Genomic DNA, 26,500 nt, shown 5'->3' with positions numbered 1-26,500 from the left:
CATGCCTCCCCCATCTCTTTTTCTTCCTTTTCTTTTCTGTACTAGACATTGAGCCCAGGGCCTTGAACATGCCAAACACGTATTGTGCCACTAAGCCACACCCTGAACCCCAACGGAAGTCTGTTTGCTGGGTAATTTCCAAATGGAACGTAATACATAGGCATTTTTTCCTTCTGAAAAACCAGAGCCACTTAAAAATGTCTGTCGCCTCTGAGCTTGTACTTAAATGTCATTTCCCTGGTGGGACATAGTTAAGTCATACCACTCAGCAGAATTTTGTCCCTTTGTGAGATTGGACATTGAAAAACTGTCTATACTTATCAATCACCTCCCACTGTGTGTTTTGTTTGCATTTATTTTTTGCTGTTTGCTTTCTGTGAATTGAGCAGTAGACCATTTTGATAAGCCTTGTAAGTGGGAACCTCCCTTTTCTGATTGGCTCATTTCACTTAGTGTAATATCCTTTTGGTTGTAGCTTGAGTCTAAATTTCCTTCCCTCTGCAGGCTGAATACATTAATACCTTCTATACGTGGTCTAAAGTTTGCTTATTCATTTATCCATTGACGGGCATTTGCATTGCTTCCGTTTCTTGGCTGTTGTGAATTGTGTTGCTGTGAGCACAGGTGTGTAAATACCTCTGCGAGAACTATGTTTGGTGACTCAGCTGCGTGCTACTTTGTCAACTTGGATGATGATGATGATGATGATGATGATTTTGAGAGGAAATCTTGCTATGTTTCTCAGGCTTGACCTCCAATTCATAGTCCTCCTGCCTCAACTGCCTGAGCAGTTGTGTGCCGCTCAGTTGTTAACCGATGAAGAATTCAGCAATAGAACCCATCAAACTAGCCTTACTCAGTAATATTTCACATTTTGAATTGGGCTCATAAGGGATGCAGTCCCTGTATGTGAGCAAGGAAATGGAAGGGCCTGGGTTCATACATGGGCAGATGTGTCTGATTGATGGTATGAAACTCTGTTGCTAGGGAAACTGCAAAGTCAGGATAAAACTAGATCACTCTAGGTTCATGAGGCAAAACACTTTCCTGCCTGGGGCTGAGGGGTTCCTGTCCGGCTGGAGCCAGAAAAATGCCACACACTTCTTACATTGCTTACTTGCATTCCAGATGTTCACCTCCCCTTCTGTCTGCTGGAATACCTTGGTATGGTGAAAGAGCACATGGCAGAAGATGTATGCTGGCTGGGGAGTGAACACTTATCACAGACTTACAATAGGTTACAATAGGTTTGTAACCAATTCCTAGTGGCCATGTGTTAATCCTCATTCTTTTACCTTTTGAAAAAATGGGGCATAATTTGTGCATAGTAAAATGAATCTAATTTTTCTAATTTCAGTGTTGACAAATGCATACAATCATTTAGCTGTTATGCAATACACAGAAAGAAAAGGCATTTGACTTCCAAAAGACAACTTTAACGCAGCCCACTCTCGGTCTTCAGCACATTGTGTCATTTCCATCATGGTGCCTTTGCCTTTTTCAGTATAAACACACATTAGACATTGACCTGTCTTCTGAGTTGGCTTCTTTGATGCTGCCTGGTATGTTTGTATTTCATCCACATTGCATGTTGCCCCTCCGTGCCCAGCGCTGGCAGTGCTGAGGTGGGGAAACCTGAGCACTCAAACAGCTCAGAGCCTAGGGATGGAGAAGACACTGGGCCCATTATTCTAGGACTTTAGATGTGTAGATTTGCCTCACTGCCCCTCAGCCTGAGACGTCACTCTTTCTGAAGTATCAAATGGGATTAGGAAGAGCATTTTGAAGTTAGGCGGATTGTTTGAAGCTAGCTCACTGAGCACCTGAATGGCCTTGTGTTGAACATGGTAGAGTGAGGACTGGCTTGTCTGTTGGAGAAATAAGTATGTGAGTAATGAATAACCAAGTGAAGTCTTAGTTGCCTCCTGTGCTAGTTGTCTCTTCCCTTTACATGATTGTTGTATCATTGTCTGGTATCACCTATGGTGGACATCCGTAAGGTTTGTTCTGTTCCATGCCTATCCTTAAAAGTCAGTCCTTCAGATGAGCTTGTGCATAGGGTGCAGACCTTAGAGTTGGTTAGCTCTGAGTACCTGCTGGGTGTCATGCTTACGCTATGAAGACCATTAGCAGCACAAATACCCAGGAAGCCCCCACAGATATCTGCTGGCTTGAAGCTTAGAAGTCCAGTTTTGAGAGCTCCCTGAACTTTCTCCCTACCCTTCTTCAGTGATACAGAAAGGGATCTAATCAGTTCTCCTCTTTCCCCAAACATATACCCAGTCAGAGACTTTAGAAGAAGTCTTCTGGATTCAAGAACCATGGTCCTATTAACAGAGGATCCCTTTCCTCCTTATCAGGAGTCACCCCTCTGACTCTCAGATCTAAGAAGGGAAATGGGCTGGGATCTGGGTATCCATACAGAGCTGTCCCTCAAAAGGAATGTGTCCTTTTCTTCAAAATAGACCCGAGAGTGTGTGGTGACTTGTGTTGGTAATCCCAGCATTCAAGAGGCCAAGATAGGAACACTGCTGTGAATTCACAGTCAACGTGGGCTGAAAAATGAGCTCCAGACCAGTCTGGGCTGCAGCATGAGCCCCTGACTAAAAATCTAAACAAACAAAAACAAGACTGTTAGGACTCACCGTGCTGACTTTTATTAACCAGTTGTTTATATAATTATTTGTTTGCTGGTTGTTTTCCCTATCAGGAGACCCAGGACACACAGTAATTGTTTAATTTTTCTTTTCCTTTTTTAAAAAGCATTATATATGTATTTGTACAGGCGTGTGTGTGTGTGTGTGTGTGTGTGTGTGTGATGTGCACGTGTAGTACATGCATGTTGTAGTGCTTATGTGAAGGTCAGAGGATAACTTTTCAGTCAGTTCGCTCCTTCCTGTGTTGTATACTGTCGGCTACCCGGCCCTTGTGCATCTGGCCCATCTCTCGGTAGGAGTGCTGGGATTGTGCACACAGACCACCATATTGCATTGTATGTTGTCATGCTTATGTGACTGGTACTTTTACCCACTGCACCATTTCCCAATAAGTATTTAACTGTTGAATAAACAGGGTTTGTGGTTAAATGAACGGGCATTTGGAGTTACTATTCCTTAGAGGAAATAGCAGAGAAAGAAACTAGCAATTGTGAGTTGTGTACAATTCGTGTGGGATATTAAATCTTTGCCTACAGCCTCCTCCTTTAGGTTAGAGTGGCTCTTGTAGGTCTTGCCCATTTTAGACGAGGAGACAGGCAGAACAGTTAAGAGACTTGTTTCCTGTCTCACAGCTAGTTGCTGGCGGAGCTGGATTCAAACTCAGGTCTGACGTCCAAGCCTAGCCTCTTTCTACCCACAAACAAGAAAGCATCTTAAGAATAGAACTCCCTACCATTTAGATTTCAAAACAAAAAATGAAAGACAATTTCAGAAACTTGAGCAGGAGTGACGTGGATTGGATTATAGAGTTTAACAGTGCTAATTAAGAATTTGCACAACTGTTGGGTTTCCTACTTACATCAGACTTTCTGGTTTTGAGTTATCCTAAATTGGCTTGAGAACGTTTCCATAATCCAATTTAATTATGTGTTTCGTTTCCTTTAGACACAATGCAATAAAACCCTCTGTTCTTAGAGAGGCTAGATAGGCTTTGGAGATAAGAGTTCTGGGTTTCAATGTTACAGGGCTGGGGGAGGGTCTTAGCAGCTCCCCATCTCTCCGATACTCCAGTTGGCCTTTGTAGATGGGAAAAGGAACCCATGTAATGTTAGCATCTTAGGGGCTGTCACCCGGATCAAAAGAGCAGATGGTAGAGTATGGCGTGTGTCAGCACTAGCCTAGGGAGACGTGTGTGCCATTGGTCAGTGAAGGTTTGCAGAGAGGGACAGGCACTCAGAACAGTCTGGGGAGGAGAGTGGCTTGCAGGCCGGCAGGCTGGCAGAAACACACACCAAGGTGAGCAAGAAGAATATGGCCTCTTACTGTTCTGCCAAGATTGGCTCAGGCTGAGAAAGCAGCTCACTTGGGTGACTTCATGTGCTTAGGGCCTGTAGTCCTAACACTATGCAGTGCCAGGAAATCAATATTTAATACGGGCCCAAAGAAGACTGTGTTAGACAAGATAGTTGGGAAAAGATGGCCACATTCTCTCTGATTTTTTAAGATTTACCTCTGTGTGTGTGTGTGTGTGTGTGTGTGTGTATCTGTGTGTCTGTATGAGTATCTGTGTCTGTGTGTGTCCCTGAGAGTGTATCTGTGTGTGTATTCTCTGTGTGTGTCTCAGTGTGTGCACCAAATAAATGCATGTGCCAGAGAAAGCCAGAAGAGGATGTTGGATGCCCTCAAACTAGTTACAGATTGGGTGCTGGAAAACAAACTTACAACCTGTTCAAGAGCAGCCAGTGCTCTTAACCAGTGAGCTGCCTCTCCAGCCCCACACTCTCCCACTCTTTCTCCTACTCCTCCCTTCATTCTTGACCACTTGCCTGGCACCAAGCTACACAGTGTGGAGTCAGGAGGGTGGTGTATCATATTGGTCAGGAGACAGACAGTGGATTCATACTAACGTGGGCTAGAGCTTGGTGTGTGTGTGAAACTGCCTAAGTGTGAAACTGAGTGATCTAAATTAACTAAAGCTTGGTTTCTTCACCTTAAGAGAAAAACAGTATTAATACCTGACTTCAATGAAGGCTAGAAATTATGTTTATTGGTAAGCTGTGGCTTCTCCTGTGTGGTAAGCATTCAACAAATGAATATCTGGGGACCCAGATACACAGGGTGCAAAAGAGTGCTGTTTTCCTGTTTCTTCCTGTAGCCTATTGGAAGGCCTCGATAGGTTAGTAGAACCCAAAGGGTTGGGACCACAGCAACTGAGGCCCAAGTGGCTTCCTGCGCCATGGAAACCTGAGGCACTATTCTCAGAGTGAGCAACTCCACCCAGCAGAAGCTTCTGGTGCGGCTAGTGAGCAAGGACATTCCCTGTGGAGGTTTCGGAGAGGCCAGAGTTTCACAAGAGCACCTTGCTCCCCTAATGTATCTGAGACTCTCAGAACCCAGTGTGCCTTGGAAACGCACCATAGTTCTTGGGAGTCTTGGCTTTGTCACACCTGGGCTCTCTGAAGTCACCACCTCCTGATTATCTCAGCATGGAGGCTGACATCAAGTCAGCTTTCTCCAGTTTTGGAGGTGTGCATACACAGATTACTAATGAGTATGGAATCTACCCAAAGCTTTTGTACTTCTTGTTCTTAGTTTTTAGATGGAGAACCAATGGATTTCTCTTGCTCTCTTCCCCAGCCCCTACCTCCTTTCTGTTGCCCCCACAGAGTAGAACTACTCCTTTTTCATCTCTCATCCATTCTGCTGTCTTCTCTCCCTTCTACAATCCTCTCTCAAGACCTTTTGTCTCTCACAGTACCCTTTCTGTTTAGTTTCATGAGTTAGGCTAACTTAGACACACACATGCATTTATAAACACATACATACACAAACACATTCATATATACACTTACACATGCTCACAGTCATACACACACATGCCATACAGACACTACAGACACACAGACACACATATACACACAGAGAGACACACATACACATGCATGCATGTGTGCATACCCCCCCACACACCATGATACACTACACACACATACACACTATACACACACATAGACACAGACACACATAGACACACAGAGAGTCACACACATAACACATGCATGGATGTGTGCACCCCCACACCTATGGCTCACACCTGTAATCCCAGTTCTTAGTGGTAGAGGCAGGAGGATCAGGAGTTAGTTTCTAGGCCAGTCTGGGTTATGTGAGACCTTTTCTCAAACAAGCAAGCAAACAAATGTAAGCTTATATAGAAAAACAAGAAGCGTGTCTGGGATGGAGATGGTTAAAAGCACTGAATCCAGAGGACCTGGATTCAGATGCCAGCACCCATGTGGCAGCTTATATATAACTGTCTGTAACTCCAGTTCCAGGGACACCCTCATCAGATGTGTACAGCCAAAACACCAACCAATGCTCATAAAATAAAAACAAATACTTAAAAAGAAAGGAAAGGGAGGAGGAAGGAAGGAAGACAAAGTTTTATGACTTATCAAGAATTACTCTGAATCTTGATTTATTAAATTGTTGTTGTGACACTGTGTTGGTGGACTAAACTAGAGAGCTGAGAAATAATACACTAACGTTTTAGAAAGTTTACATTTGGCAGTGTAGAGCTGTATAACAGTGGCAAAGGGTTCAGCAAATGTCCTGGAGACAGTTGGGATCCAAGCGGAACATTAGAATTTTCTGCTTGGATCCCAATTCAGTCACATTGAATATTCAACAGCATTGAATCCACAACTTGTGTCATGGAAAAGATAAATTCCAGATGAGTTAAAATCTAGAAGTGGAAAAGCAAACTCGAAAAGATTTGTGTGTGCAGAGTTTTCGAGTGTGGAGAGCTTGCATGTGTACAATTTTCTCTCTCTCTGTTTGTGTGTGTGCATGTTTTCATGTTCACATACACACATGTGTGCACATATGTCTGCATGTGTGTGCATGGTTGCATGTGGGTACCCATGTGTGTGCATGTGTGCACTCATGTGGTGCCCAGAAGTCTTCCTTTGCCCCCTTTAGCCTGATTTTTTGACATAGTCTCTCGCTGAATCTGGAGTTTTTCTGACCCTCCTATGTTCAGCCAATGCAATATATGCACGTGAGGTCAAGGGCCAGTGGAAGCATCAGCTCCTCTAGAGCAACAGTTACTGGCAGCTTTGAGCTGCCTGATATGGTTCTGGGAACTGAACTCAGGTCTGCTGCAAGAGCTATACAAATTCTTAACCGTCAAGCCAACTCCCCAGCCCCCATGCCTAGCTTTTTACATAGTGCTGGTGGTCCAAACTTGGGCCCTTGTCATGTATAGCAAGCATTTTGCCAGCTGAGCCATCTTTCCAGCCTCAAAAGTTTAAACTTTTATAAGAAAAGGTGGACTAAGCCTTCTTAACAATATACAGAGTATTTGTTCATATAAAACGTCCAACTTGTGGACAACAAAATACATTGCAGACCAAGTCACTAGAGCTGATGTTAGGTTAGGCATTTGCAGTGCTCATGATTCAGAATTCCGTAGAAATCACTAGAATGGTGACTTTATAAGGGCCAGCTAAGCAGCTACCTTGGGCAGCAGTCTTAATAGTTAATGAGCATGTATTTGAGAAAATGTCAACCAGGATACCATTTCACATTCATCAAATTGGCAGAAACTTTAGTCGGACGCTGTTGTTCTGACAAGAATGGGGAGCGTTAGAAAACTCACATTTGCAGGGAGAGGTAGAAACTGGCGCTACACTGCCAATGGTTTCCCATCGCATAGTGGAGAATGCTGTGATTGGTTACACAATGTCCGCGTCTGTTAAGGTGTGGAGATGAAACGCCTCTTGTGTTGAGGGCTCAGTCCCCCGACAGTGCATCTGATCATTGAAAGGTGAAGGTGTGTGAGCTAATCTAATGATGATTCATAACTAGTTGGCATCATTGGGAGGCGATGGGAACTTTTACGGAGGAACCTTGTTGGAACTAGAAGTTCAAGGTGAGGATGTCCCTGAGATTCATCCCTTGTTCTGGGCTTCTCTCTGGCTCCCTCTACTTCCTGGATGCCACCAGGTAAGAGGATTATGACTTTGAGGTCAGCCTAGACTACACAGCTAGACTCTGTCTCAAAAATCTAAGGATTTTTGGGGCTGAAGCCACCGCTCAACTGTTAAAAGAATACTGCTCTTGCAGAAGACCGGGGCCTAGTTCCCAACACCCACACGGTGACTCACAACTATCCATGACTCTGCTTCCGACAGATCGGACTCCTCCTCCTGACATCCACGGGTACCAGTCACACATACACCTGTGTCACATCCTCTCCTCTAAGGTTCAAGGCCCACAAGGGAAGTGGGAGGGGACTGTAAGAGAGGGGGAGGATTTTAGCAAAACTGTGTCCTCTGGACTTGCCTAGAAAGCTTTATTCCTGAACTCAAAGCAGCTGTGGTCTCCTACAGAAGGTTGGCCTAAGATCAAGTCGGTCAACAGTCCAGCATGGAGTGGGGGAACGAATCATAAGCCCCCACCCCTAGCTGAAGAGCTACTGACAGTTTGTGTTCTTGGGAGAGGAAGGTTTGGTCCCTGGTAGGTAGACTGACCTCCATTGGATGACCCCAAATTCAGGAGCATTTGGACAGCACAAAATTGAGTGGGTTATTAAAAACTAAGGTTGGGAAGGGGTATAAAGAAGCAGGTGGATTCTTTCCTTATAAAATATGGCCAGCGTATATAGAAAAGTCCATATAAGCTGAGCATGGTGTCACACATCTGTAATCCCAGATGTTGAGAAATGGAGAAAGGAGGAGCAGGGGTTCGAGGCCAACCTGGGCTACACAAGACCTATATAAAAGGAAGGATATTTTAGAAAGAGAATAGGGGCTAAGGATGTAGCTTTGCAGGCAGAGAAGTCAAATAGCATTCCTGAATCCCTGAGTTTGTCCCAGGGCCACACGAACAGTCAGGATGCAGGAGGTGAATTCATGAAGATCAGGAGGCCAGGGTCATCCTTAGCTACAGAGTGAATCTGAAATGGACCTTGGCTACATAAGACGCTGTCTCAAAAACCAAACACAGCTTTCTGAGAGGGGAGTGAGCAGGTTGAACTGAAGTGACTTTTGGGGGAGGGATCTTAAAGGATTGTGGGGTTCTGTAAAGGAAAAGGAAGCGTTCCTGGGGTTGATTGGTGGCACTAAAGATTGGGGCAGCAGAAGGAACTGAGGATTGAAGGCTTAAATCTCCCCCGAATAGTTCATTCGGCTTAAACAGGCACAGATGCCAAACCCCTTCAGCGAGGACCTTCTTTGTTCCTTTCTTCTAGAGATCTAGCCACCTTGGCCCCAGCCTCTCTTCCCTTGGGAGGTGAAATGCTAAGTGTCCTTGAGTTCGCAGAGATTCAAATGTAAGTCTGTGGAGCAACCCTCCTGTTGTCAAGCAAGTCTCAGGCAGGGAGGGGTCCTTACAAGTTCATGTCTGGGCAGACTGTCTGATGGAGTCCAGGCCTCCCTGGCTAGGTACCTCTTGAGGTTTCCAGCTCTGACCACTAAGAGGGTGGGTATTGTGGCTCAGTGGCGTTCACAAAGGTACCACTCAATAGGCCCCTGGATCCTTCTTCCACTGTTTATGTGCTCCCTCCAAACAAGGGCGGGAAACCAGCCTGACAGACATGTGGTATCTGAGCCCAGGGAGCACACGTTTATTTCCCCAGAATTGCTGGCACCGTGCCTGAGGCCTTGCGGATTCAGCAAGGTGCTATCTGGTGCACACCTCATTGCCAAGACCTCGTGCAAGGTCACAGGTGTCCCCTGGAAGACGCTGACTTCGGAGTCTCCACTGTCTAGAACTTCATGCCATGAATACATATTTACTGGCCTCTCCCTTCCACGCCAGGAAGAGCTACAAATAAAGTAGGCTTGGTTCCAGGCTCTGGGATGCCCTGAGAGTCAGACCTTAGAGAGACTGCCTAAGTCCTTTGGATAAGGATGAGGCAGAGAAACTGCAGGGAAGCTGTAACAGTGTAGGCAGGACGGGAGAGGAGCCTGATCTCGGGGACAGTGACCAGGCCATAAAAGGCCTCAGCTAGGAAGGAAATGCTCTCTGATTCCCAAAAATGCTTGGGAGTGGGACAGGCCAAGAGAGGGACAAAGTAGTTGGGGAGACCTCCTCCATCGGGTCACCTGGACCTGAACCTGGGGCCCCTCAGTCTGGCCACAGTCTTTGGCCCACCTTCTTTATAAAAATCACATTTATTTCCTTATTTAGTGTGTGGGATGGGTGGGCATGTGGGCGTGCGTCACGGTGCATGTGTGGAAGTCAGGGAACAAGAGGGAAGAGCAGGTCTCTCCATCCACCCTTTTCCCTGGGATCAAACTCAGGTCATTAGGTTTGGAGCTGTCTCACCTGCCCTGTTCCGTGTCCTGAGACAGGGTCTTGCTGGGTGGCTCTGGCTGGCCTGAGACACACTCTGGAAAGCAGGCCGACCTCCAACTCACATCTCTGTCTTTTAAGTACTAGAATTCCAACATTACCCACCATGCTCAGCATCAGCACCATCCTCACCATCATCACCATGCTCACCATCATCACCATGCTCACCATCATCACCATGCTCACCATCACCACCACAGTCACCGTCATCACCATGCTCAGCATCAGCACCATCCTCACCATCATCACCATGCTCACCATCATCACCATGCTCACCATCACCACCATGGTCACCATCAGCACCATCCTCACCATCACCACCACGCTCACCATCATCACCACAGTCACCATCATCACCACGTTCACCATCACCACCACAGTCACTGTCACCACCACGCTCACCATCATCACCACGCTCACCATCATCACCATACCCAGCACTGTCTTCTTGAGCTCCCTCCCTCCCGTTGCCAGCCTCACTCTTCCTCTCCCTTCCAGCCGACCTTTGTCCCCCTTTCTTGCTTATCCGGCTTCTTATGTCTCTCATTCAGCCCCTGGTAACAGGACAGGCTGGGAAGGGGCCAGTCGGTCTGGTCCAGCCCCTGCCTTAGGAGACCCTGGGCAAGCGAGTGGAAACCTGTCTGTGTGCAGAAGGGGGCTTCTTGGCCAGAGAAGTCTAAAATATATAACAAGACTTGTAAGTACTTGAAACAGGCATCTGTGCGCGCGCACACACACACACACACCTTTCTCCTGTGTCAGAGCTGGCCTGGTTCTTTCTATTATTTCCCATAGACACTGGTGCACCAGCCACACTGCTTCTGGTAAAGCTGTCCCTTGCCTGGTTACTTGCATCTCTTCTGTGACTCTAAATGCCGAATAGGTATTAACGTTGGATATTCTCAGCATGGTTTCATTCCTAACAAGAATGGATCCCCAAGTTCTGTCTGAGAGTGCCCCTCTCTTAAGATCTGAGACTGTGTAGCTCTTTTACCCAGTCTGCTTGCACTGAGGTGACAGTTGCAAATGGCTTTGTCATTTGAGCACAAGTATGAGCTCTTCTAGGTCTGACACTGTTTGCTCATTTAAAACGACCGATTAGGCTGAGTGTGGTGGTGCCACCTAGAATCCCAGAACTCTATGAGTTTGAGGCCATCTTGATCTATACGGGCCAAGTAGAGCTACAGAGAGAGACCCTGTCTCAAAAATAAGTGTATACTGGGCTGGTGAGATGACTCAGTGTGTGAAGGTGCTGGCTGCCAAGCCTGATTGATCCGAGTCCAATCCCTGGGACCCACATCGTGAAAGAAAAACACTGACTCCCGGGAGTTGTCCTCTGACTTACGGATGTGTGCTGGAGTAGCCACTTGAACACATACACAGATGAATAAAGTTTTAAAAACACACATGCTCTCAGTGCTTAGGAGGTTGAGCCAAGGAGATCTTCAGGTTGAGGACCGCCTGGGCCAAATAATGAGGCCCTGTGCTCCTTCTCCCCCGAAATGTGTACTCAGCCCTGGGGGGGGGGGGTTTACAGTTCACTGATGGCTGTCAATCAAAGCACCGGGTAAAAGAACACTCAGATAACATGTGCATGGTGCTGAGAGAGTTCCTTGGGGAGGGTTGAGCTAGTCTGGGAAGTCACAGGGGTGTCCAGGGAATCGTGTGGGAGTTGGGATCTGACAGATGAGCGGGTATTAATAAAAAAGACAGAGAGGAAAGGTTCGAGAAGAAAGCAAGCAGCATTGACTAAGGTGAGGTGTGGAGAACAGGGACAGGTAGAGCTTCCCCTGCAGATGAATCTCAGATGCAGGCCGGAGAGTTAAGTACTCACTGACCCTAGAGAGAACTCAAGTACCAATTAGCCAACCGGTGTAATATTTACTTGCATCTTAGGAGCATCGAGAAGTGAAGGCGGCGGGGGAAGTATGCTGACGGGAGGAGAGGTGACCTGACTTGTGATTATGAAAGCTTATGGCTGGCTGCAAGATGCTAAGGTCAAATCCAATGATTGCAGGCTTCCAGGAGCTGCTGATGGGGACCAGCATCAGCAGAGGGAGTCATCCTTCCACAGAGCCGCGGCCGCTCAGCTGAGCTGTCTCCTCCCATCTTGACCTCCGTAGCTCCTAGTCAACCTTCCATGCTGCCCAAGCCATGCTAGAAGGAAGTGTGTGGGTGGCTGTTTCAGAAGGGTTTTCTAAGATGTAGCGGTGAACAGGAAACCCTCGGGATTCATTTCCCTGACTTGAATGGTCCCCCAGAAGTGAGAATGTACAATTTCCGTCGAGCAGGATGGGTGAAAATCATGACTCTCTTTTTCCCTCTGTCTCGTCTCTGCAGGCTTATATTTGGCACCCTTTATCCTGCATATTATTCATACAAGGCTGTGAAGTCCAAGGACATTAAAGAATATGTAAGTGAAGCCTCTCACTGGTCGGGGCGGGGGCTGAGAGTGAACGGGTCTTAGCCTGGGTCTGTGGCAAGAGGGAACCTATCGCCCTTCTCATGTGACTTCACAGAAGTCCTGTCCCCATCCAAACCCATCCCAGACCATAAGTATTGAAGAGAGGGAAGTTGAGGAGCAGGAGAGGAAATTGAATCTGAGACCAGGGTCCGGGTGCCACAGGTGACTTCATCTCTCGCAGCCCAGTTTCTTCACCTGGGAAACAAAGCCTTCTGGCTTTGAGAGAAGGTGCATGGGTTTGAGAAGCCAGCTGACCTGGGTGATTTCCTGGCTTGCTGGTTCTGACTCCTGCCCCCCCAACCTTCCAGTCTGTCTTCCAACACCAGTTTAAGCCTGGCTGATGTGCGAGCCCTTTGGGGATGGAGGTGTTCATGATCATCTCTCTACGGCACTTGGCACAGAGCTGAACCCATGGCAGTGGGGTCAGGAGGGCTCTCCAGTTGGAGGCTTTCAGAAATTACTGTTGGATGATTTGGGGGCCACTGGCAGCATTCCTGGTGATCCCAGGGTTCCTCCTATCCTGCCCTCCTCATTGACCAAGACATGCTTAGTGAAGAATGAGACGAGGATGTCCTTCCCTTTGTAGGACACTAGCCCAGGTCAAAGTGCGAAGGACGTGGGTTTGGTCATAAAGGGACTGAGTTGCCAAGTCCTAGCTCTGGACTCTTATTGACATAATTTATATGCTAGACTATAGTCTAGTGGCTTAAACCTCCAAGAGCCTCAGGTCATCTTCTGAACACCAGAGTGATGACAGTCCCTCTTCTCTTAGAAGATGCTGCTTGCCAAGTTAGGGGTAGGGAGGACTCACTCTTTAGAGGATTGCAGTCATTAATGTTAAGAGCGCCCAACATCATCCCTTGTAATCCTGGGGTGTAGGTAAAAATAAATAATTCAAGGGCTGGAGAAATGGTTCAGTGGTTAAGGGTTCTTACTGCTGTTGCAGAGAACCAAGGTTCAGATCCCGGCACCCATTTTAGGAGGCACCTGTAAGAGCACTTGTGACTCCAGCTTAGAGGATCTAATACCCTCTTCTGACCTCAGGGACCTGCATACACAAATACACTCTAACACACATACATATCACACAACCCGCCCATGTGTGCTCATGCACACAGAAAAAGAAACGTAAAATCTTTTTTTTTAATTGAACAACTTTATTTTAAAAAACAAAGATAAATGTACAGATTTTTAAGCATTTATGCACAAAAGTATGCGAGTACATTTTTGTCAGTACTTAATTTTTTTTTAAGGTTTGATAGTGTGTATTAAGATCTTACTAGTTACAATGAGCATAAAGTACATGTAAAACAAGATGTAACCTGGAATTAGTCAGTTTTCTTTTAAAACTATGGATTAATTAATTCAGAGCTAGCTTGAAAGTCATTATTTTCATGGATTTCCCAGGAGTCTTTATGATGAACACCTCCAGGACAACTGTAGCCAAAGCCCAGCCCCCCTTTTCCCAGAACTACTCACTTCAGCTGCTCTTAGCAGGGGACTTGGAGTGGGTAACTTCTGGAAGCCCATCCCTGGTATGCGTGAGGACAGCTCTTGTGCCTGCTATAAATAGCCGAGGAGCTGCAAACACTGAGGCTCCTGGTTCTCAACAGCCCAGGCTAAAGCAATGGGGCAGCTTCTTCTAGCTCTGTCCCTCCTGACCCCTCCCCACCTGTGGTGCTAGCAGCTGTGCCAGGGAGGCCACACTGAGGTCTCTGTAATTCAAGGCTGATCCGCTGCAGAGCAGGGGCTGAGCACGGCTTGGCCAGCTGGGAGAGACCAAACCCTGGTGAATTGTTATGTGCTGACTTAACTCACAGGAGCCTGGTGTGTGGCCAGCCAGAATGGCAATTCATTAATTTAGAGTGAGTCCTGACTGACAGGTAGAGCAGCTGTTTATGTTGGCTGGGGTGGTGCACACTTCCCCACGGGGGAGCTTGGGGGTTAGGAGGAGAAGGTTTCCCCGTAAAAATGGCTTTGGGATACAGGAGCTGAGTAGTACCAAGGGAGACTTGCCTCCTAACTCTGTCCACACGTGTGTGCATGCACACACATTTTCATTCTCTCCCTCTCTCTCTCCCACTCCCTCCCTCCCTCCCTCCCTTCCTCCTTCCTCCTCCTCTCTCTCTCACACACACACACACACAAACACACACACTCACACACAAATACACATGCAAGCACATTCTCCTTCTCTCACATACTCACACATATATACACACTCTCTCACACATACACACACAAACACACTCTCACACACACACTCACATACATAAACACATTCTTCCTCTCTCTTACACACACACACAAGCACATTCTCCCTCTCTCACACACAACATTCTCACATGCATATACATACTCTCTCTCACACACACACACAAACACTCTTACACACACACACACAAACACAATCCCTCTCTCACACACACAAACACTCTTACACACACATACAAACACAATTCCTCCCTCTCTCTCTCTCTCTCTCTCTCTCTCTCTCTCTCTCTCTCTCTCACACACACACACACACACACACACAGCACGAATGAGAGAGTGAGCAACAGAGAGAGAGACAAGGACAGAAAACAGGGAGACAGGGATTAAAAAATAGGAAGAAATCTTAAAACTTATAAAAAAGAAAACACTTTGATCAAAAGCGACTTTGGAGAGGAAAGAACTTGGCGTATACTTATAGATGTCTATCCGTCACTGAGAGAAGCAAGGGCAGGAACTCAAGCAGGATCTCAAAGGCAGGATGCCTGCTAGTCATGCATGCGGCAGTGCCTCTAACAAGGAAATTTGCTCACAGCCAAGGAAGTATAGCAGAACCATGGAGAATGCTGTTTTGATGGCTCACTTGGGCCCGTGATCAGCTAGCTTCCTTATGTAATGCAGTACCCCCTGCCCAGGGAATGGTACCGCCTAAAGTGGGCAGGGCCTCCTATATTGATTAACAATCAAGACAGTTTCTCATAGACATGGCCACGAGTCAGTTTGATCTAGGGAACTTTTATTTATTTATTTATTTATTTATTTATTTATTTATTTTATTCTTCTCTCATATATTACATCCTGGCTGCAGTTTCCCCTCCCTCCGCTTCCTTCACCTCTCCTCTCTCTCTAAGATCCACCCCTTCCACCTCCCCTCAGAAAAGACCAGGCCTCCCAGGGACATCAACCAAATATTGCCTAAGAAGCTACAGTGAGAACCAGCCTGTACCATCACATCAAGGTTGCACAAGGCAACCCAGCAGGAGAAAGAGTTTCACAAGTAGACAGAAGAGTCAGGAACAGCCCCTGCTCCCATTAAGTTTCCCACAAAAAAGAAACCCACAAAGCTGCTCATCCAGAACATGTAAGTTGAGGACCTCGGTCAGACCCACATGGGTTTCCTGCTCTCTTAAATTCCCACGAGTCCTAGTCAGTTGATTCTGTGGGCTGTGTGTCCCCGACATGTCTGGTTCCTCCGCTCTTTCCTCCGGCTCCTCCGCAGGTCTCTCTGAGTTCTGCCTGACACTTGGCTGTGGGTCTCTGCATCTGCTCCCATCCGTTGCTGGATGAACTAACTCTCTCTGGTCTCTTTGATGTTGGTTTTGCTGGGCTCTGGTCCCAGAACACCCTGCCAGCAGGACAACCGATAGGTTGAAGGTTTTGTGGCTGGGTTGGTGTCCTGATCCCTTCACCTGAGGGTTACAGAAGATACCCTCTGTCCTTCATCACTAGGAGTCTTTGCAGGAATTACTCTTAGAGAGCCCATGGGATTTCCATTGCACTGTTTCCACCTTGCCACCAAAATGTTCCCCCAAATCCAGTCATTTCTTTCAGTACTTTCTACCTCCCCAACACCTAATCTCTCCTATTTCCACCCCCCAGCACACCCCTGAGATCTATTCTGTTTTGATCTCTCACATTCCTTGATGAATATTCTCTTCCAAATGATTCTCGACTGTGGCCCTTCATAACCCCATTGTACAGGAGACAGCCTGGGACTTCCCTGGGGCTCCAGCTTCTCCTTCACCATCCAACTCAATCCTCACGCCCAGTTGGTGACTGTGCCCTTCGTCCTGAGGACCTTTGTCACCCCCCAACCCAGATCTCCTAACCTTCTCGACAGCCACTCCCTGAGATTTGCTTTGGACCATTTTCTCTGAGATAAGTCAATGGTCTCTTGAACTAGCTTTTAAAAATATTTTTTATTATTTTTAAATTGGTTATACCTGAGATTATATTTATTATTTATAATTTATAAAATATGAACAAAAACAAAGGTTACTGAATGGTGCTATATTTCATTTTATTTTATTTTATGGGTGTAGATGTTTTTCCTACATGTCCGTAAGTGCACCATATGCTTGCAGTACCCACAGTGGTGAGAAAAGGGCATCCAGTCCCCTGGGACTGGAGTGACAGAAAGTTATGAGTCACTATGTAGTGACTGGGAATTGAACCCAGGTCCTCTGAAGGAACAGCCAGTGCTCTCAATGGCTGAGCCATCTCTTTAGCCCAGGATAATGCAAAATTTGAAGACTGTAACAATAACTCCCTCGTGACGACTAATATTTAATGCTGTGGCTACACTCTCATCTTTACATCCTTTTGTTGTTATTTTAAATGTCATCCAAGTGTCGGCTGGGCTGTTTCTCTTTGGAGTCTCTGGAAGAGAGTCTCTGCCTGCTTTGTGGCTCCTAGTGACAGCTGCTCACCAGTGCAGATGCCTTCCTCATTCTTTGGAGCCAGGGGTCTTGCGTCTCTGAGCAGTCTTCCGCAGACGCATGCGATTACAATCACCAACCTTCCCACCCAGTGTCCTTAATAACTCTATCAGTTCCTATTGGCTGTGTGGTGGTCACTGTCCTTGGGGAGCTGCTAATACTGAGTGAGACTCTTTCTCAAGACTGAAACTGTTGCAATTCATCTATTCACTAATATTATTAAATGGAGTCTTTGGGCAGGAATAAGTGAAAGATCAGGGGTGCCTCCCATATCCTTACAGAAACAACACTCTCCCTGAGAGGTTGTCTCTGACCTATGAAGAAACCTGAAGAACCAGAATAATCTGGAACTATAGCATCCATCGGGTACCCAGTCTTTCCCAAGTTTTCCGAATACTTAACCTTTTTAAAAAGATTTCATTTAGTATACACATTGAAGTCCCTGTTTGAAAATCTTAACTTTGGTTCTTTGAAGTCCAAGTTCCAGCTAAGAGCTTTGTTATTTTTGTAAAAGATTCTTGCTCTGTAGTTCAGGCTGACCTCAACCTCATGATCCTCCTGCTTCAGAATCTTGAACACTGGGATTCTGGCGAAGACTTTAAAGACAGCATACCGTGTCCATTTTAGGAGTTTTCCTCTTCTTGGCTCTCCTTCTTCTCCGAGGTTCTCCCCACTTGAACTTGCAGTCAGTCTGCCGGGCTTAAGCTCCTTCCCCGGCTCTTTGGGGCTTTGACCTCAGACATAGTGAACCTGGATTAGATCTGTGATTCCTCCAAGGATTGTGCTTGGAATCTTGTTCTGATTGCAGACCAGCTTGTTCACTCTTAGCATCAAGGTGTGCTGGAGCCAGAGTTGTTACTGAGTTCAGGAAGTATGACAGGGGCAGGTGGCACTGCCTGTGACCACCTCGGTGTCCACTGTCTTGGCACTGGGCAGCCATAACCCTGCCTACCAACTCCGCCTTCCCTTCAACAGGTCAAGTGGATGATGTACTGGATTATATTTGCCCTCTTCACCACAGCAGAGACGTTCACAGACATCTTCCTTTGCTGGTAAGTGCTCATGGGACTGGGGATATTCAAAGGGCAGCTTGGCCTGCTGGTGGAGAGATGTGAATGTTAATTGGAGCGTTTTTAATAAATGGCTCCCTACCCGTTATTCAAGTCTTTGATGGGATCCCTAAGAGCCCGTGTTGTATAAGGCACTCGGGAAGTAGCATAGACTAAACAAGCAAGAGTCCCTCCACAAATGGAGTTGGTAAAGTATCCATGTGGCAAAGAAGAAAAGAAATGAAATATAGGGGTATGCTTATGCCTCGGAGTATGCGGAGCTCAGGAGTAGAGCGCCAGCGCTGTGTATATGAGGTCCTGGGCTCGGCCCAGCACTGCAAGACAAACTAAGCCTGCAGTTAAAATACCACATCTCCTCCTAACCCATGTGCTCTTCCCATAGACAGTATTCACACTTGTATGTCCTCTACAACATTTGTGGGCGTCAGGCATGGCAGAACACGCCTTTAATTGCAGCACTCTTGAGGCAGAGGCAGGCGGATCTGAGTTCGAAGCCATCCTGGATTCCAGGTCAGGCAGGACTACAAAGACAGACCCTGTCTCAGAAAACCAAAACTAAAAACGAAATTGTTGCTATGCTAGTGCACCCACACTGATACGGACATTTTTATCTTTTTAAATGTATGATTCTGTGTGTAGGTATGTATGTGTGTGTGCTGCCTGTGATGCGTATGTGGTATGCATGTGCACAGGTATAGCACGGCACACGCATGGAAGGGAGAGAACAGCTATGTGGGGTCAGTTATCTCCTTCCAATCTTATGTGTGTTCTGGGGATCAACTCGGGTTGTTGCCTGGTACAGCAAGCACTTTACCCACTGATCCATCTCCCCTGTCTTCCTTTTTTATGATATCTTTTTTTTTTTTTTTTTTTTTGAGACATCTCGATGTAGCCTAGACTGGTCTTTACCACTCAAACCCTTTCTCTCTGGTTCCTAAATGCTGGGATTACAGGTGTGTTGTGTTTATATATTTTTTTCATTTCTCCTTTTTAATACTCGTATTAGACAGAACAGTTATATTTGCTTATTGCATTCATTTTAGAAATATGTTCATAGGACCATAAATGTGCCTACTTGTTTTTCAGTGGTCACATAGATGGAGTGTATAGATGAAGTGTAACTTATTTAATTAGTGTCCTTTATAAACATGTTTAAAGATCTATTTTATTTTTAATTGAGGGTAGGTCTCCGGGGAGTGGGTATGTATGTATGAGTGTGGGTTCCTGAGGAGGCCAGAAGTGGACATCATATCCCCTGGTGGTAGAGAGTGGCCTAGTGGGGGTGCTGGAAACCACACTGAGGCCTTCTGAAAGAGCAACCTGCACTCTAAACTACTGAGCCATCTCTTCGGTCACAATTAGTGTCCCTTTGATGGACATTGGGTTCTTTGGCTTTCTTCACTTACAAACAATACTCTTGCTAGATGCACATCTTTAGTCTCAACACTTGGGAGGCAGAGGCAGGATCAAGAGTTCAAGATCAGCTTTGGCTATCTAGTTAAGTACAAGGCCAGCCTAGGCTCCATGAAACTTTGTCTTAATTCTTTACCCCAAAAAGAAATCAATATGGCTATTTTTAGCAATGGCTCTCTCTCAATGGCAGTGAATACCAATAGTCTCCTGTTCATATTTAAGGGAGTTAACAGACATTTTTATTTACTCTACAATGACCAGTTGGAACATATATACCCCAACCCCACAGCATCATAGGCCCAAAGTCAGACCGTGGCAGTATGTCTTTGAATACCATTTTAGAACTTAATTATCAGACCATAGCTATCCAGTCTCTCTTCTGAAGGAACCATGTCTCAGCCACTGCTGGAATCTGGATTGATGGCTCAGTGTGCCTTACCCTGTTGTCTTGTTTCGACAATGACACAGGTTGGACGGGGCCTCCGTGAGTAGAGATAGACCCTGCTGTGCCATCCCTGTCTTCCTCAGAACCCCAAAGCTGTCACAAGAAATCAGACCATTGTGTGCAGCTTACACAAGAAGCCTCTGTGTCACCTGTAGAGATGAGGGTGCTGGGCCCCTGGCCAGCAAAGAGTGGGAAGTCCACTAGATAGTGTCTGCTACCTACCCCTTGAGTCATCCAGTCACGGATCCTTAAGGCTCCCTCTGTCTAGTGCTGTGTTCTGTCCTGCTGTCCTTGCTCCTGCCCGTGATTGCCAGGGAACTACAGTATTGGTCTCGGGGGCTCTTTCCTGGCATATCGACATGTTAACCTTGTTAATTTTGCTGGGTGAAAATCCTGGCTAATGGTGGCTTGCTCCTGTCTAGTTGCTGGACTATCCACTGACCACGGGTACAGTTTTAGTTTCCTGCCTAGTAAGTACTCAACCACTAATTTTTTTTGGTCAATATTATTATTTTTTCAGTTGTCTTGAGACAGAGTCTCAGCCCTGGCTGTCCTTGAACTTACTCTGTAGACCATGATGGCCTTGAAATCACGGAGATCCTCTTGCCCCTGCCCCCCAAGTGCTAGGATTAAAGGCACTCCTGCTACACCTAGCCCTGTCAATTTGATTTTTATTTGCTAAGGTATATAAGTTTGCTTTTGCTAACATGATAAATTAACACAGCTCTCGCCGTTCAAAGGAACACATGGTTCTTTCTCTGCCATTTCTACAAGCTAGAAGCTGGGGTGGGGTGAACCGAGTTCTCTGCTCAGACCCTCACAAGTCCAGGGTAACAGTGTGGAGCAGTTGGGGCTCAGTTTGAAGGCTCTGGGAAGATTCCAGCTTCTCAGTCTTTCAGGTTGTTGCCCGCATTTTGTTCATGGTGGTTGTAGGACCACTGCTCTGTTTTCTTAACATGCACCCCTCCTGTACTGGTTAACTTGACACAAGCTGGAGTTATCACAGAGAAAGGAGCCTCAGCTGAGGAAATGCCTCCGTGAGATCCAGCTGTGAGGCATTTTCTCAACTAGTGATCAAGGGGAGAGGGCCCAGCCCATTGTGGGTGGAGCCATCCCTGGCCCAGCCCATTGTGGGTGGAGCCATCCCTGGGCTGGTAGACCTGGGTTCTATAAGAAAGCAGGCTGAGCAAGCCAGGGGAAGCAAGCCAGTAAGTAACATCCCTCCATGGCCTCTGCATCAGCTCCTACTTCCTGACCTGCTTGAGTTCCAGTCCTGACTTCCTTTGGTGATGAACAGCAATATGGAAGTGTAAGCTGAATAAACCCTTTCCTCCCCAACTTGCTTCTAGGTTGTGATGAATAGATATAGAATAGGAACCCTGACTAAGACCCCTCCCTTCTTTCTTCTTCAAGATCACAATAGCATCTTGATCCTTCCAAGGCTTCAGGTTCTGTCTTCTACTTCCAACAGAAGATCTGTGTCTACTCTATAACATGCAATTCGATAGGTTCACCCCAGTAATCCAGATATCTCCCCATCTTAAAATCAGCTTCACACAGCCTTCATTGTACCTGTAAATCCTTTTGCTGTGTAAGGTACATATTCAGGGACAAAACACCAGGAAGAGAGGGTCATGGGCAAAACCCTGTCCGTAGTGGGAATGTATTTGGCACCTGGTATGTCTGGACTGTTTGTACAGGATGGGTAGAACCTCCGCCTTCCTTGTTTGCCAAGTGGAGGCTTCACCTGTCACCTTTTTTTGGCCCCCTTGGTTGTTGGTGGCATCTAAGTGTTTATGGGTGGGAAATGAGGGTCTCTTGCCCTTCTGGAGGCCTCAACTCTACAGAGAAGGGATCTCCAGGTTTCTCTCTCTCTTTCAGTCTCTCTCTCTCTCTCTCTCTCTCTCTCTCTCTCTCTCTCTGTGTGTGTGTGTGTGTGTGTGTGTGTGTGTGTGTTCTGTATTGACAGAGGCAGCAGCTAAGTAGTTACAGAATAGGTAGGATGAAGATTTGCTCAGCATGTGGAGGTGATTTCATTTCATCCTTCTAAAGTTATAAAGTGGTTTATTCACTGTGGGTATAGTTCATTGGCAGAGCATTTGCTTAGCAGGTGTGAGTCCCTGGGTTCAGTTCCAACACCACCAAAAAAAGAAAAATAGAGAGGAGGAAGGGAGAGAGGGGGGATGAGGGAGGGAAGAGCAAGGGAGGGAAGAAGGAGGGAGGGAGGGACAAGGGAAGGAGGAAGAGAGAAGCAGAAGAGAGGCGAGGTAAGAAAAAGAAGTACATCTGTGGAATGGGGGTACAGCCTCAGTGGAAGAATGCACTTAGTATGTGCGACACCCTAGATTCAATCACTGGCAACCCTCCCTCAGAATAATGACTCTTTCCTCTCCCCCATATCAGCCATTGTCCACTGAGGATTAGCACTATGAAGTGTTACCTGTGTTGTCTTCTAGAAACACTGTACAGTTAACCCTTTCTATCCCTGGGCTGATGACTAAGATGTTAGGGTGGGCTGGAAGCAGATGGCTTAGTTGACTGAGATTGTGTTAGTGAAGCCAGCTCAACGTGAAGGATCCTGTGATACCCGGCTGGGGCCTGGCTCTGTGTGTGAATGATTATTCTGGAAGCATCAGCAGCACAGGCTTTTTGTTTTGTTTTGTTTTTGTAAAGATATATTTTGAGCTCTGAGGCCTGTACACTCTTCTTTATAGCTACTCAGCTGAGCCATGCGTAGCCGGTATTGTAATCCATCTTTATTCATAAAATCAGGTGGCAGGCTTTGGCTCAGGAGCCATGGGTTATTGGAGGTCTTGAATCTGTTCTAGCAAACAACAGATACCTGACTAGCTTAAGAATAACTCACAAATGGGAAGAAAAGAAAGTTCTGAAGGGGGAGCAGAGAGAACCTCAGAGAGCACCCTAAGTCCCTCCCACTGAAGTTTAGGGACTCCAGCCAGCTGCAGTTGCCCCCTCTCTGCTGACCGTGACATACTGTAGACCTACTCGGTTCCGTATTTCCCTCTCCTGTGATCTAGGTAATGACTTGGCACTGGTACTTAATAATTCTGTAGTAGTGCTTAGTGTTGTGATCTAGAGATTGGTTAGTATAGACAGACTGCCACAGGTCTGTCCCACTCTGTATAAAATGTAAGAAGCGGGGTGGGGCGTCTCTACAGAGCTCTTTTGAGTGTGTATAGAGCTCAGTGTGCAGAGTCTGTCCAGGCACTGTGTGCAGCCTTCGGGAAGGACACCCAGTCAGGGTATTTCCCAACCCTCAGAGGTATGGATGTTAGTACCCCCCATCTCATTTTTTTTGTCCCTGCCTGAAGTTGGTGGCCTTTGCCTCTTGACCCCTTCTCTAAGGTTGAAGTCTCGCATTCCTCCAGTGTAGTTAGTATGTTCATCTCCCTCCACACACATTCGTCTCTGCCTTCCATTTCCTCACTCAGGCTTTTCCTTTATCCTTGTACCCATTCATGCTTTCAAGTGTGGGGCCTCAAGAACAGCTCCTGCCCTCCTCTATACAATAGCCCAGGGGGAGCCAGCATCTCGGGGAGCCAGCATCTTGGGAGCCCTCTCACATGGCCGGAAATATCCATTCTATTCTCACTAGAAACTTCAGCTTCCTCCCCTCTAAACTTAAGGCTCACTCAACCTGAGGCCCGTTCCTCACTGATACCCACCAGAGGATGACTTCTGAAGGCTCCTTAGAGGTTTGCTTTTAACATGGGATGGGTTAATACCAAAGACATAGCAAGGAAAACTCTGGAGGGGTGAGCAACAAGTGTACAGTACCACGCCCAGTTTATTCTGTGCTGGCATGAAGGAACTTGTGCATGCTAAGTAAACACTCTGCCCACCAAGCGGCATCTCTAGTCCGTAATCTTGTTTGGAGACAAGGTTTTAGTGTATAGCCTAGTATGGCCTCAAACTCATGATCCTTCTGTCCCACCACTGTGACTGCTAGGACTTAAAGGCAATTGCCACCATGCCCATTACACCACCCCTGACTATCCCATGTCTTTCAATGGGTAACAGGTTAAGGGCTAAAGCCCTGAAAGTATACCTGCCTCTTAATCCCAGGCAGAGTTAAAAAGACTGTAATAGCTGTCTTTTTAGTGCTCTGGATACGGATACCATCTTTCCCCCAAAAGGAAAACTCATTCTACATTAGCTCCTGTACAACCCATTGATTTCCCTATTCCTGGCTATTGTCAAAGCAGGCTCCAAGCCCATAGCGATGGTCACCTTTAATCCCAATCCTCAGAAGGCAGAGGAAGGCAGATCTCTGTGAGTTTGAAACCAGTCTAATCTACATAATGAGGCCTTGTGTCAAAGAAATGGAGGAAGAAAGGACGGAAGGAAGAAAGAGAGAGAGAAAGGAAGGAAGGAAGAAGGAAGGAATAAAGAAAAAAGAAAGGAAGGAAAGAAAAAAGGAAGAAAGATAAAAGGAAGAAGGGAAGAAGGAAGGAAAAGAAAAGAAAGGGGAAGAGAGGAAGAGATAAAGAAACAAACCAGGCTCCACCACCAGACATGACTGCCTAATAGTGGCTTCCTGTACAGTCTAGAGCTACTGCATCCGATTGGGGCACCTGCTCAAAAGGCAGACCCGATGGGCACACCCATGTATCTGCATTCATCATAGGCATATGTGGGTCCACAGAGGCTAGAAGAAGGTGCAAATTCCCCAGAGGTGGAGGTGTAAACAATCATGAGTCTCCCTGTGTGGGTGCTGGGAGCCAAACTCTGCTTCTCTGGGTGGCAAGAGCCATCTTTTCAGCTTTCTTGCAGAAGCTTTTAAAAGCTGCACCAGTGTGGGTGGGCGGAATATGCTAGAAAGACTAAATAACAAGAGATCTGTAGCAAATGGTTCAGAGAATCAAGGTGGGCAGGGCAGTCAGAGAGGCTCCCTGGAGAGTCGAATAGGCACATGCTAATTTCCTGAATGCTAATCCTGTAGCCTGGGACAGAGGCTCTTACTTGGCTGTGCAGTGAGAGATCTAAATGCCGGTTTCCTGTTACCTACAAGGTGCACTCAGATAATCCACTCCTGAGTACCCAGACCATAGCCTCGTTTGCATGCATCCGGAAAGAAGCATATTACAGGGAAGTTTGCTGGAAGCTTGGCTGTGATAGCTGGAGGTTGTCATCAATCCCTTTACCCAGGAGAAACTTAGACATCTGTAGGAAGCCGTGAAAGAGACCGAAGCGTTTCATGTTCTGGCATGAGATGGTCCCCAGTGTATACTGTAGATTCTATGCCGATTAGGGAAAGCAAGGTGTAGGGGGGATAGAGACGGTGAATGCCACCAACAGGCAATTCAGGGAATTACAGGTAGGGAGCCACCTGATTGAATAGGCCTAGCCCCTATATAAGGGATGCAAGAAACAGAGTCTAGAGGACCTGGTAGGAGGAAAACTCTTTTGTGTACTCTCAGACCCTTTAACATTTCTTAACTTTGTGCATGCACGACCTATGTTTTTAAAGCATCTTTTACATAATAAGTAGAAGAGCCCTGGTGTGATGCTATCCTTGGGACTGTCTGTGTCTTAGGTAGGCATCTGAGCTTGCTGGATTCAGTTGCTTTGCCCTTGAAGGGCAAATCATTTGTTTTCCAAACAAAAGTTCCTCCACTATTTATGACTGCTGTCTTCCACTCAGGGGTGCTGGGGGTGGCAACCAAGCCTCTTCTCTTTCAGCCCTAGTCTTTGGTGGCTGTGAAAAAAGAAACAGGGCTGGAGAGATGGCTCAGAGGTTAAGAGCACTGACTGCTCTTCCAGAGGTCCTGAGTTCAAATCCCAGCAGCCACATGGTGGCTCACAACCATCTGTAATGGGATCTGATGCCCTCTTCTGGTGTGTCTGAAGGCAGTGTACTCATATATATATATATATATATATATATATATATATATATATATATATATATATATATAATGTGTATAAAGATTAAATAAATATATATGAAGATTAAACAGTTTAGCTTAATTTTTTAATTAGTTTAATTAAAAAAAAAAAAAATATATATATATATATATATATATATATATAAAGATTAAACAGTTTTGCCTGGGAAGAACCGTTCTCCAGTTAGGGGCTGGAGAATATTTAGGAGGAGCCTATTAGAGCCAGAAAGTAGAGGGGCTTTGGTGAGGTGGACCGTTGACTGGGGAGAGGGGGCGGTATGAGTTTGAAAGCGCTCTGAAATGATTTGTTAGGGGTTGCTTTTATTTTTAGCTCCCTTTATCTGAGAAGGTCTTTTTGGTCCCTCTGACTAGCATAAGAGACCTTCTCATCTACTGCATCTTATTTTAAGTAAGGATGCCTAGGATCTGTTTTAAGTAGATGTGGTCAGACTTGAGAACCTGAAAATGGCTGTAAAG

General features: G+C 46.3%; 1 protein-coding gene across 3 annotated transcripts in view; it reads left to right on the top strand.

The window, feature by feature from the left end:
- The window catches only part of REEP1 (receptor accessory protein 1), a 95,687-nt gene that overhangs the window by 30,645 nt on the left and 38,542 nt on the right, over positions 1-26,500 (top strand). For all 3 annotated transcript variants that reach the window (XM_080932315.1, XM_080932314.1, XM_080932313.1), the window contains exons 2-3: positions 12,354-12,426; positions 18,162-18,238. In XM_080932315.1, the coding sequence (XP_080788441.1) occupies positions 12,354-12,426; positions 18,162-18,238 (150 nt within the window). The remainder of the gene's footprint in view (positions 1-12,353; positions 12,427-18,161; positions 18,239-26,500) is intronic.

This window comes from Micromys minutus (genome assembly GCF_963924665.1).
Source record: "Micromys minutus genome assembly, chromosome: 18".
Classification (NCBI taxonomy): Eukaryota; Metazoa; Chordata; class Mammalia; order Rodentia; family Muridae; genus Micromys; species Micromys minutus.
The sequence above is the reverse complement of the archived record's forward strand: the minus strand, read 5'-3'. Positions and strand labels throughout refer to the sequence as shown.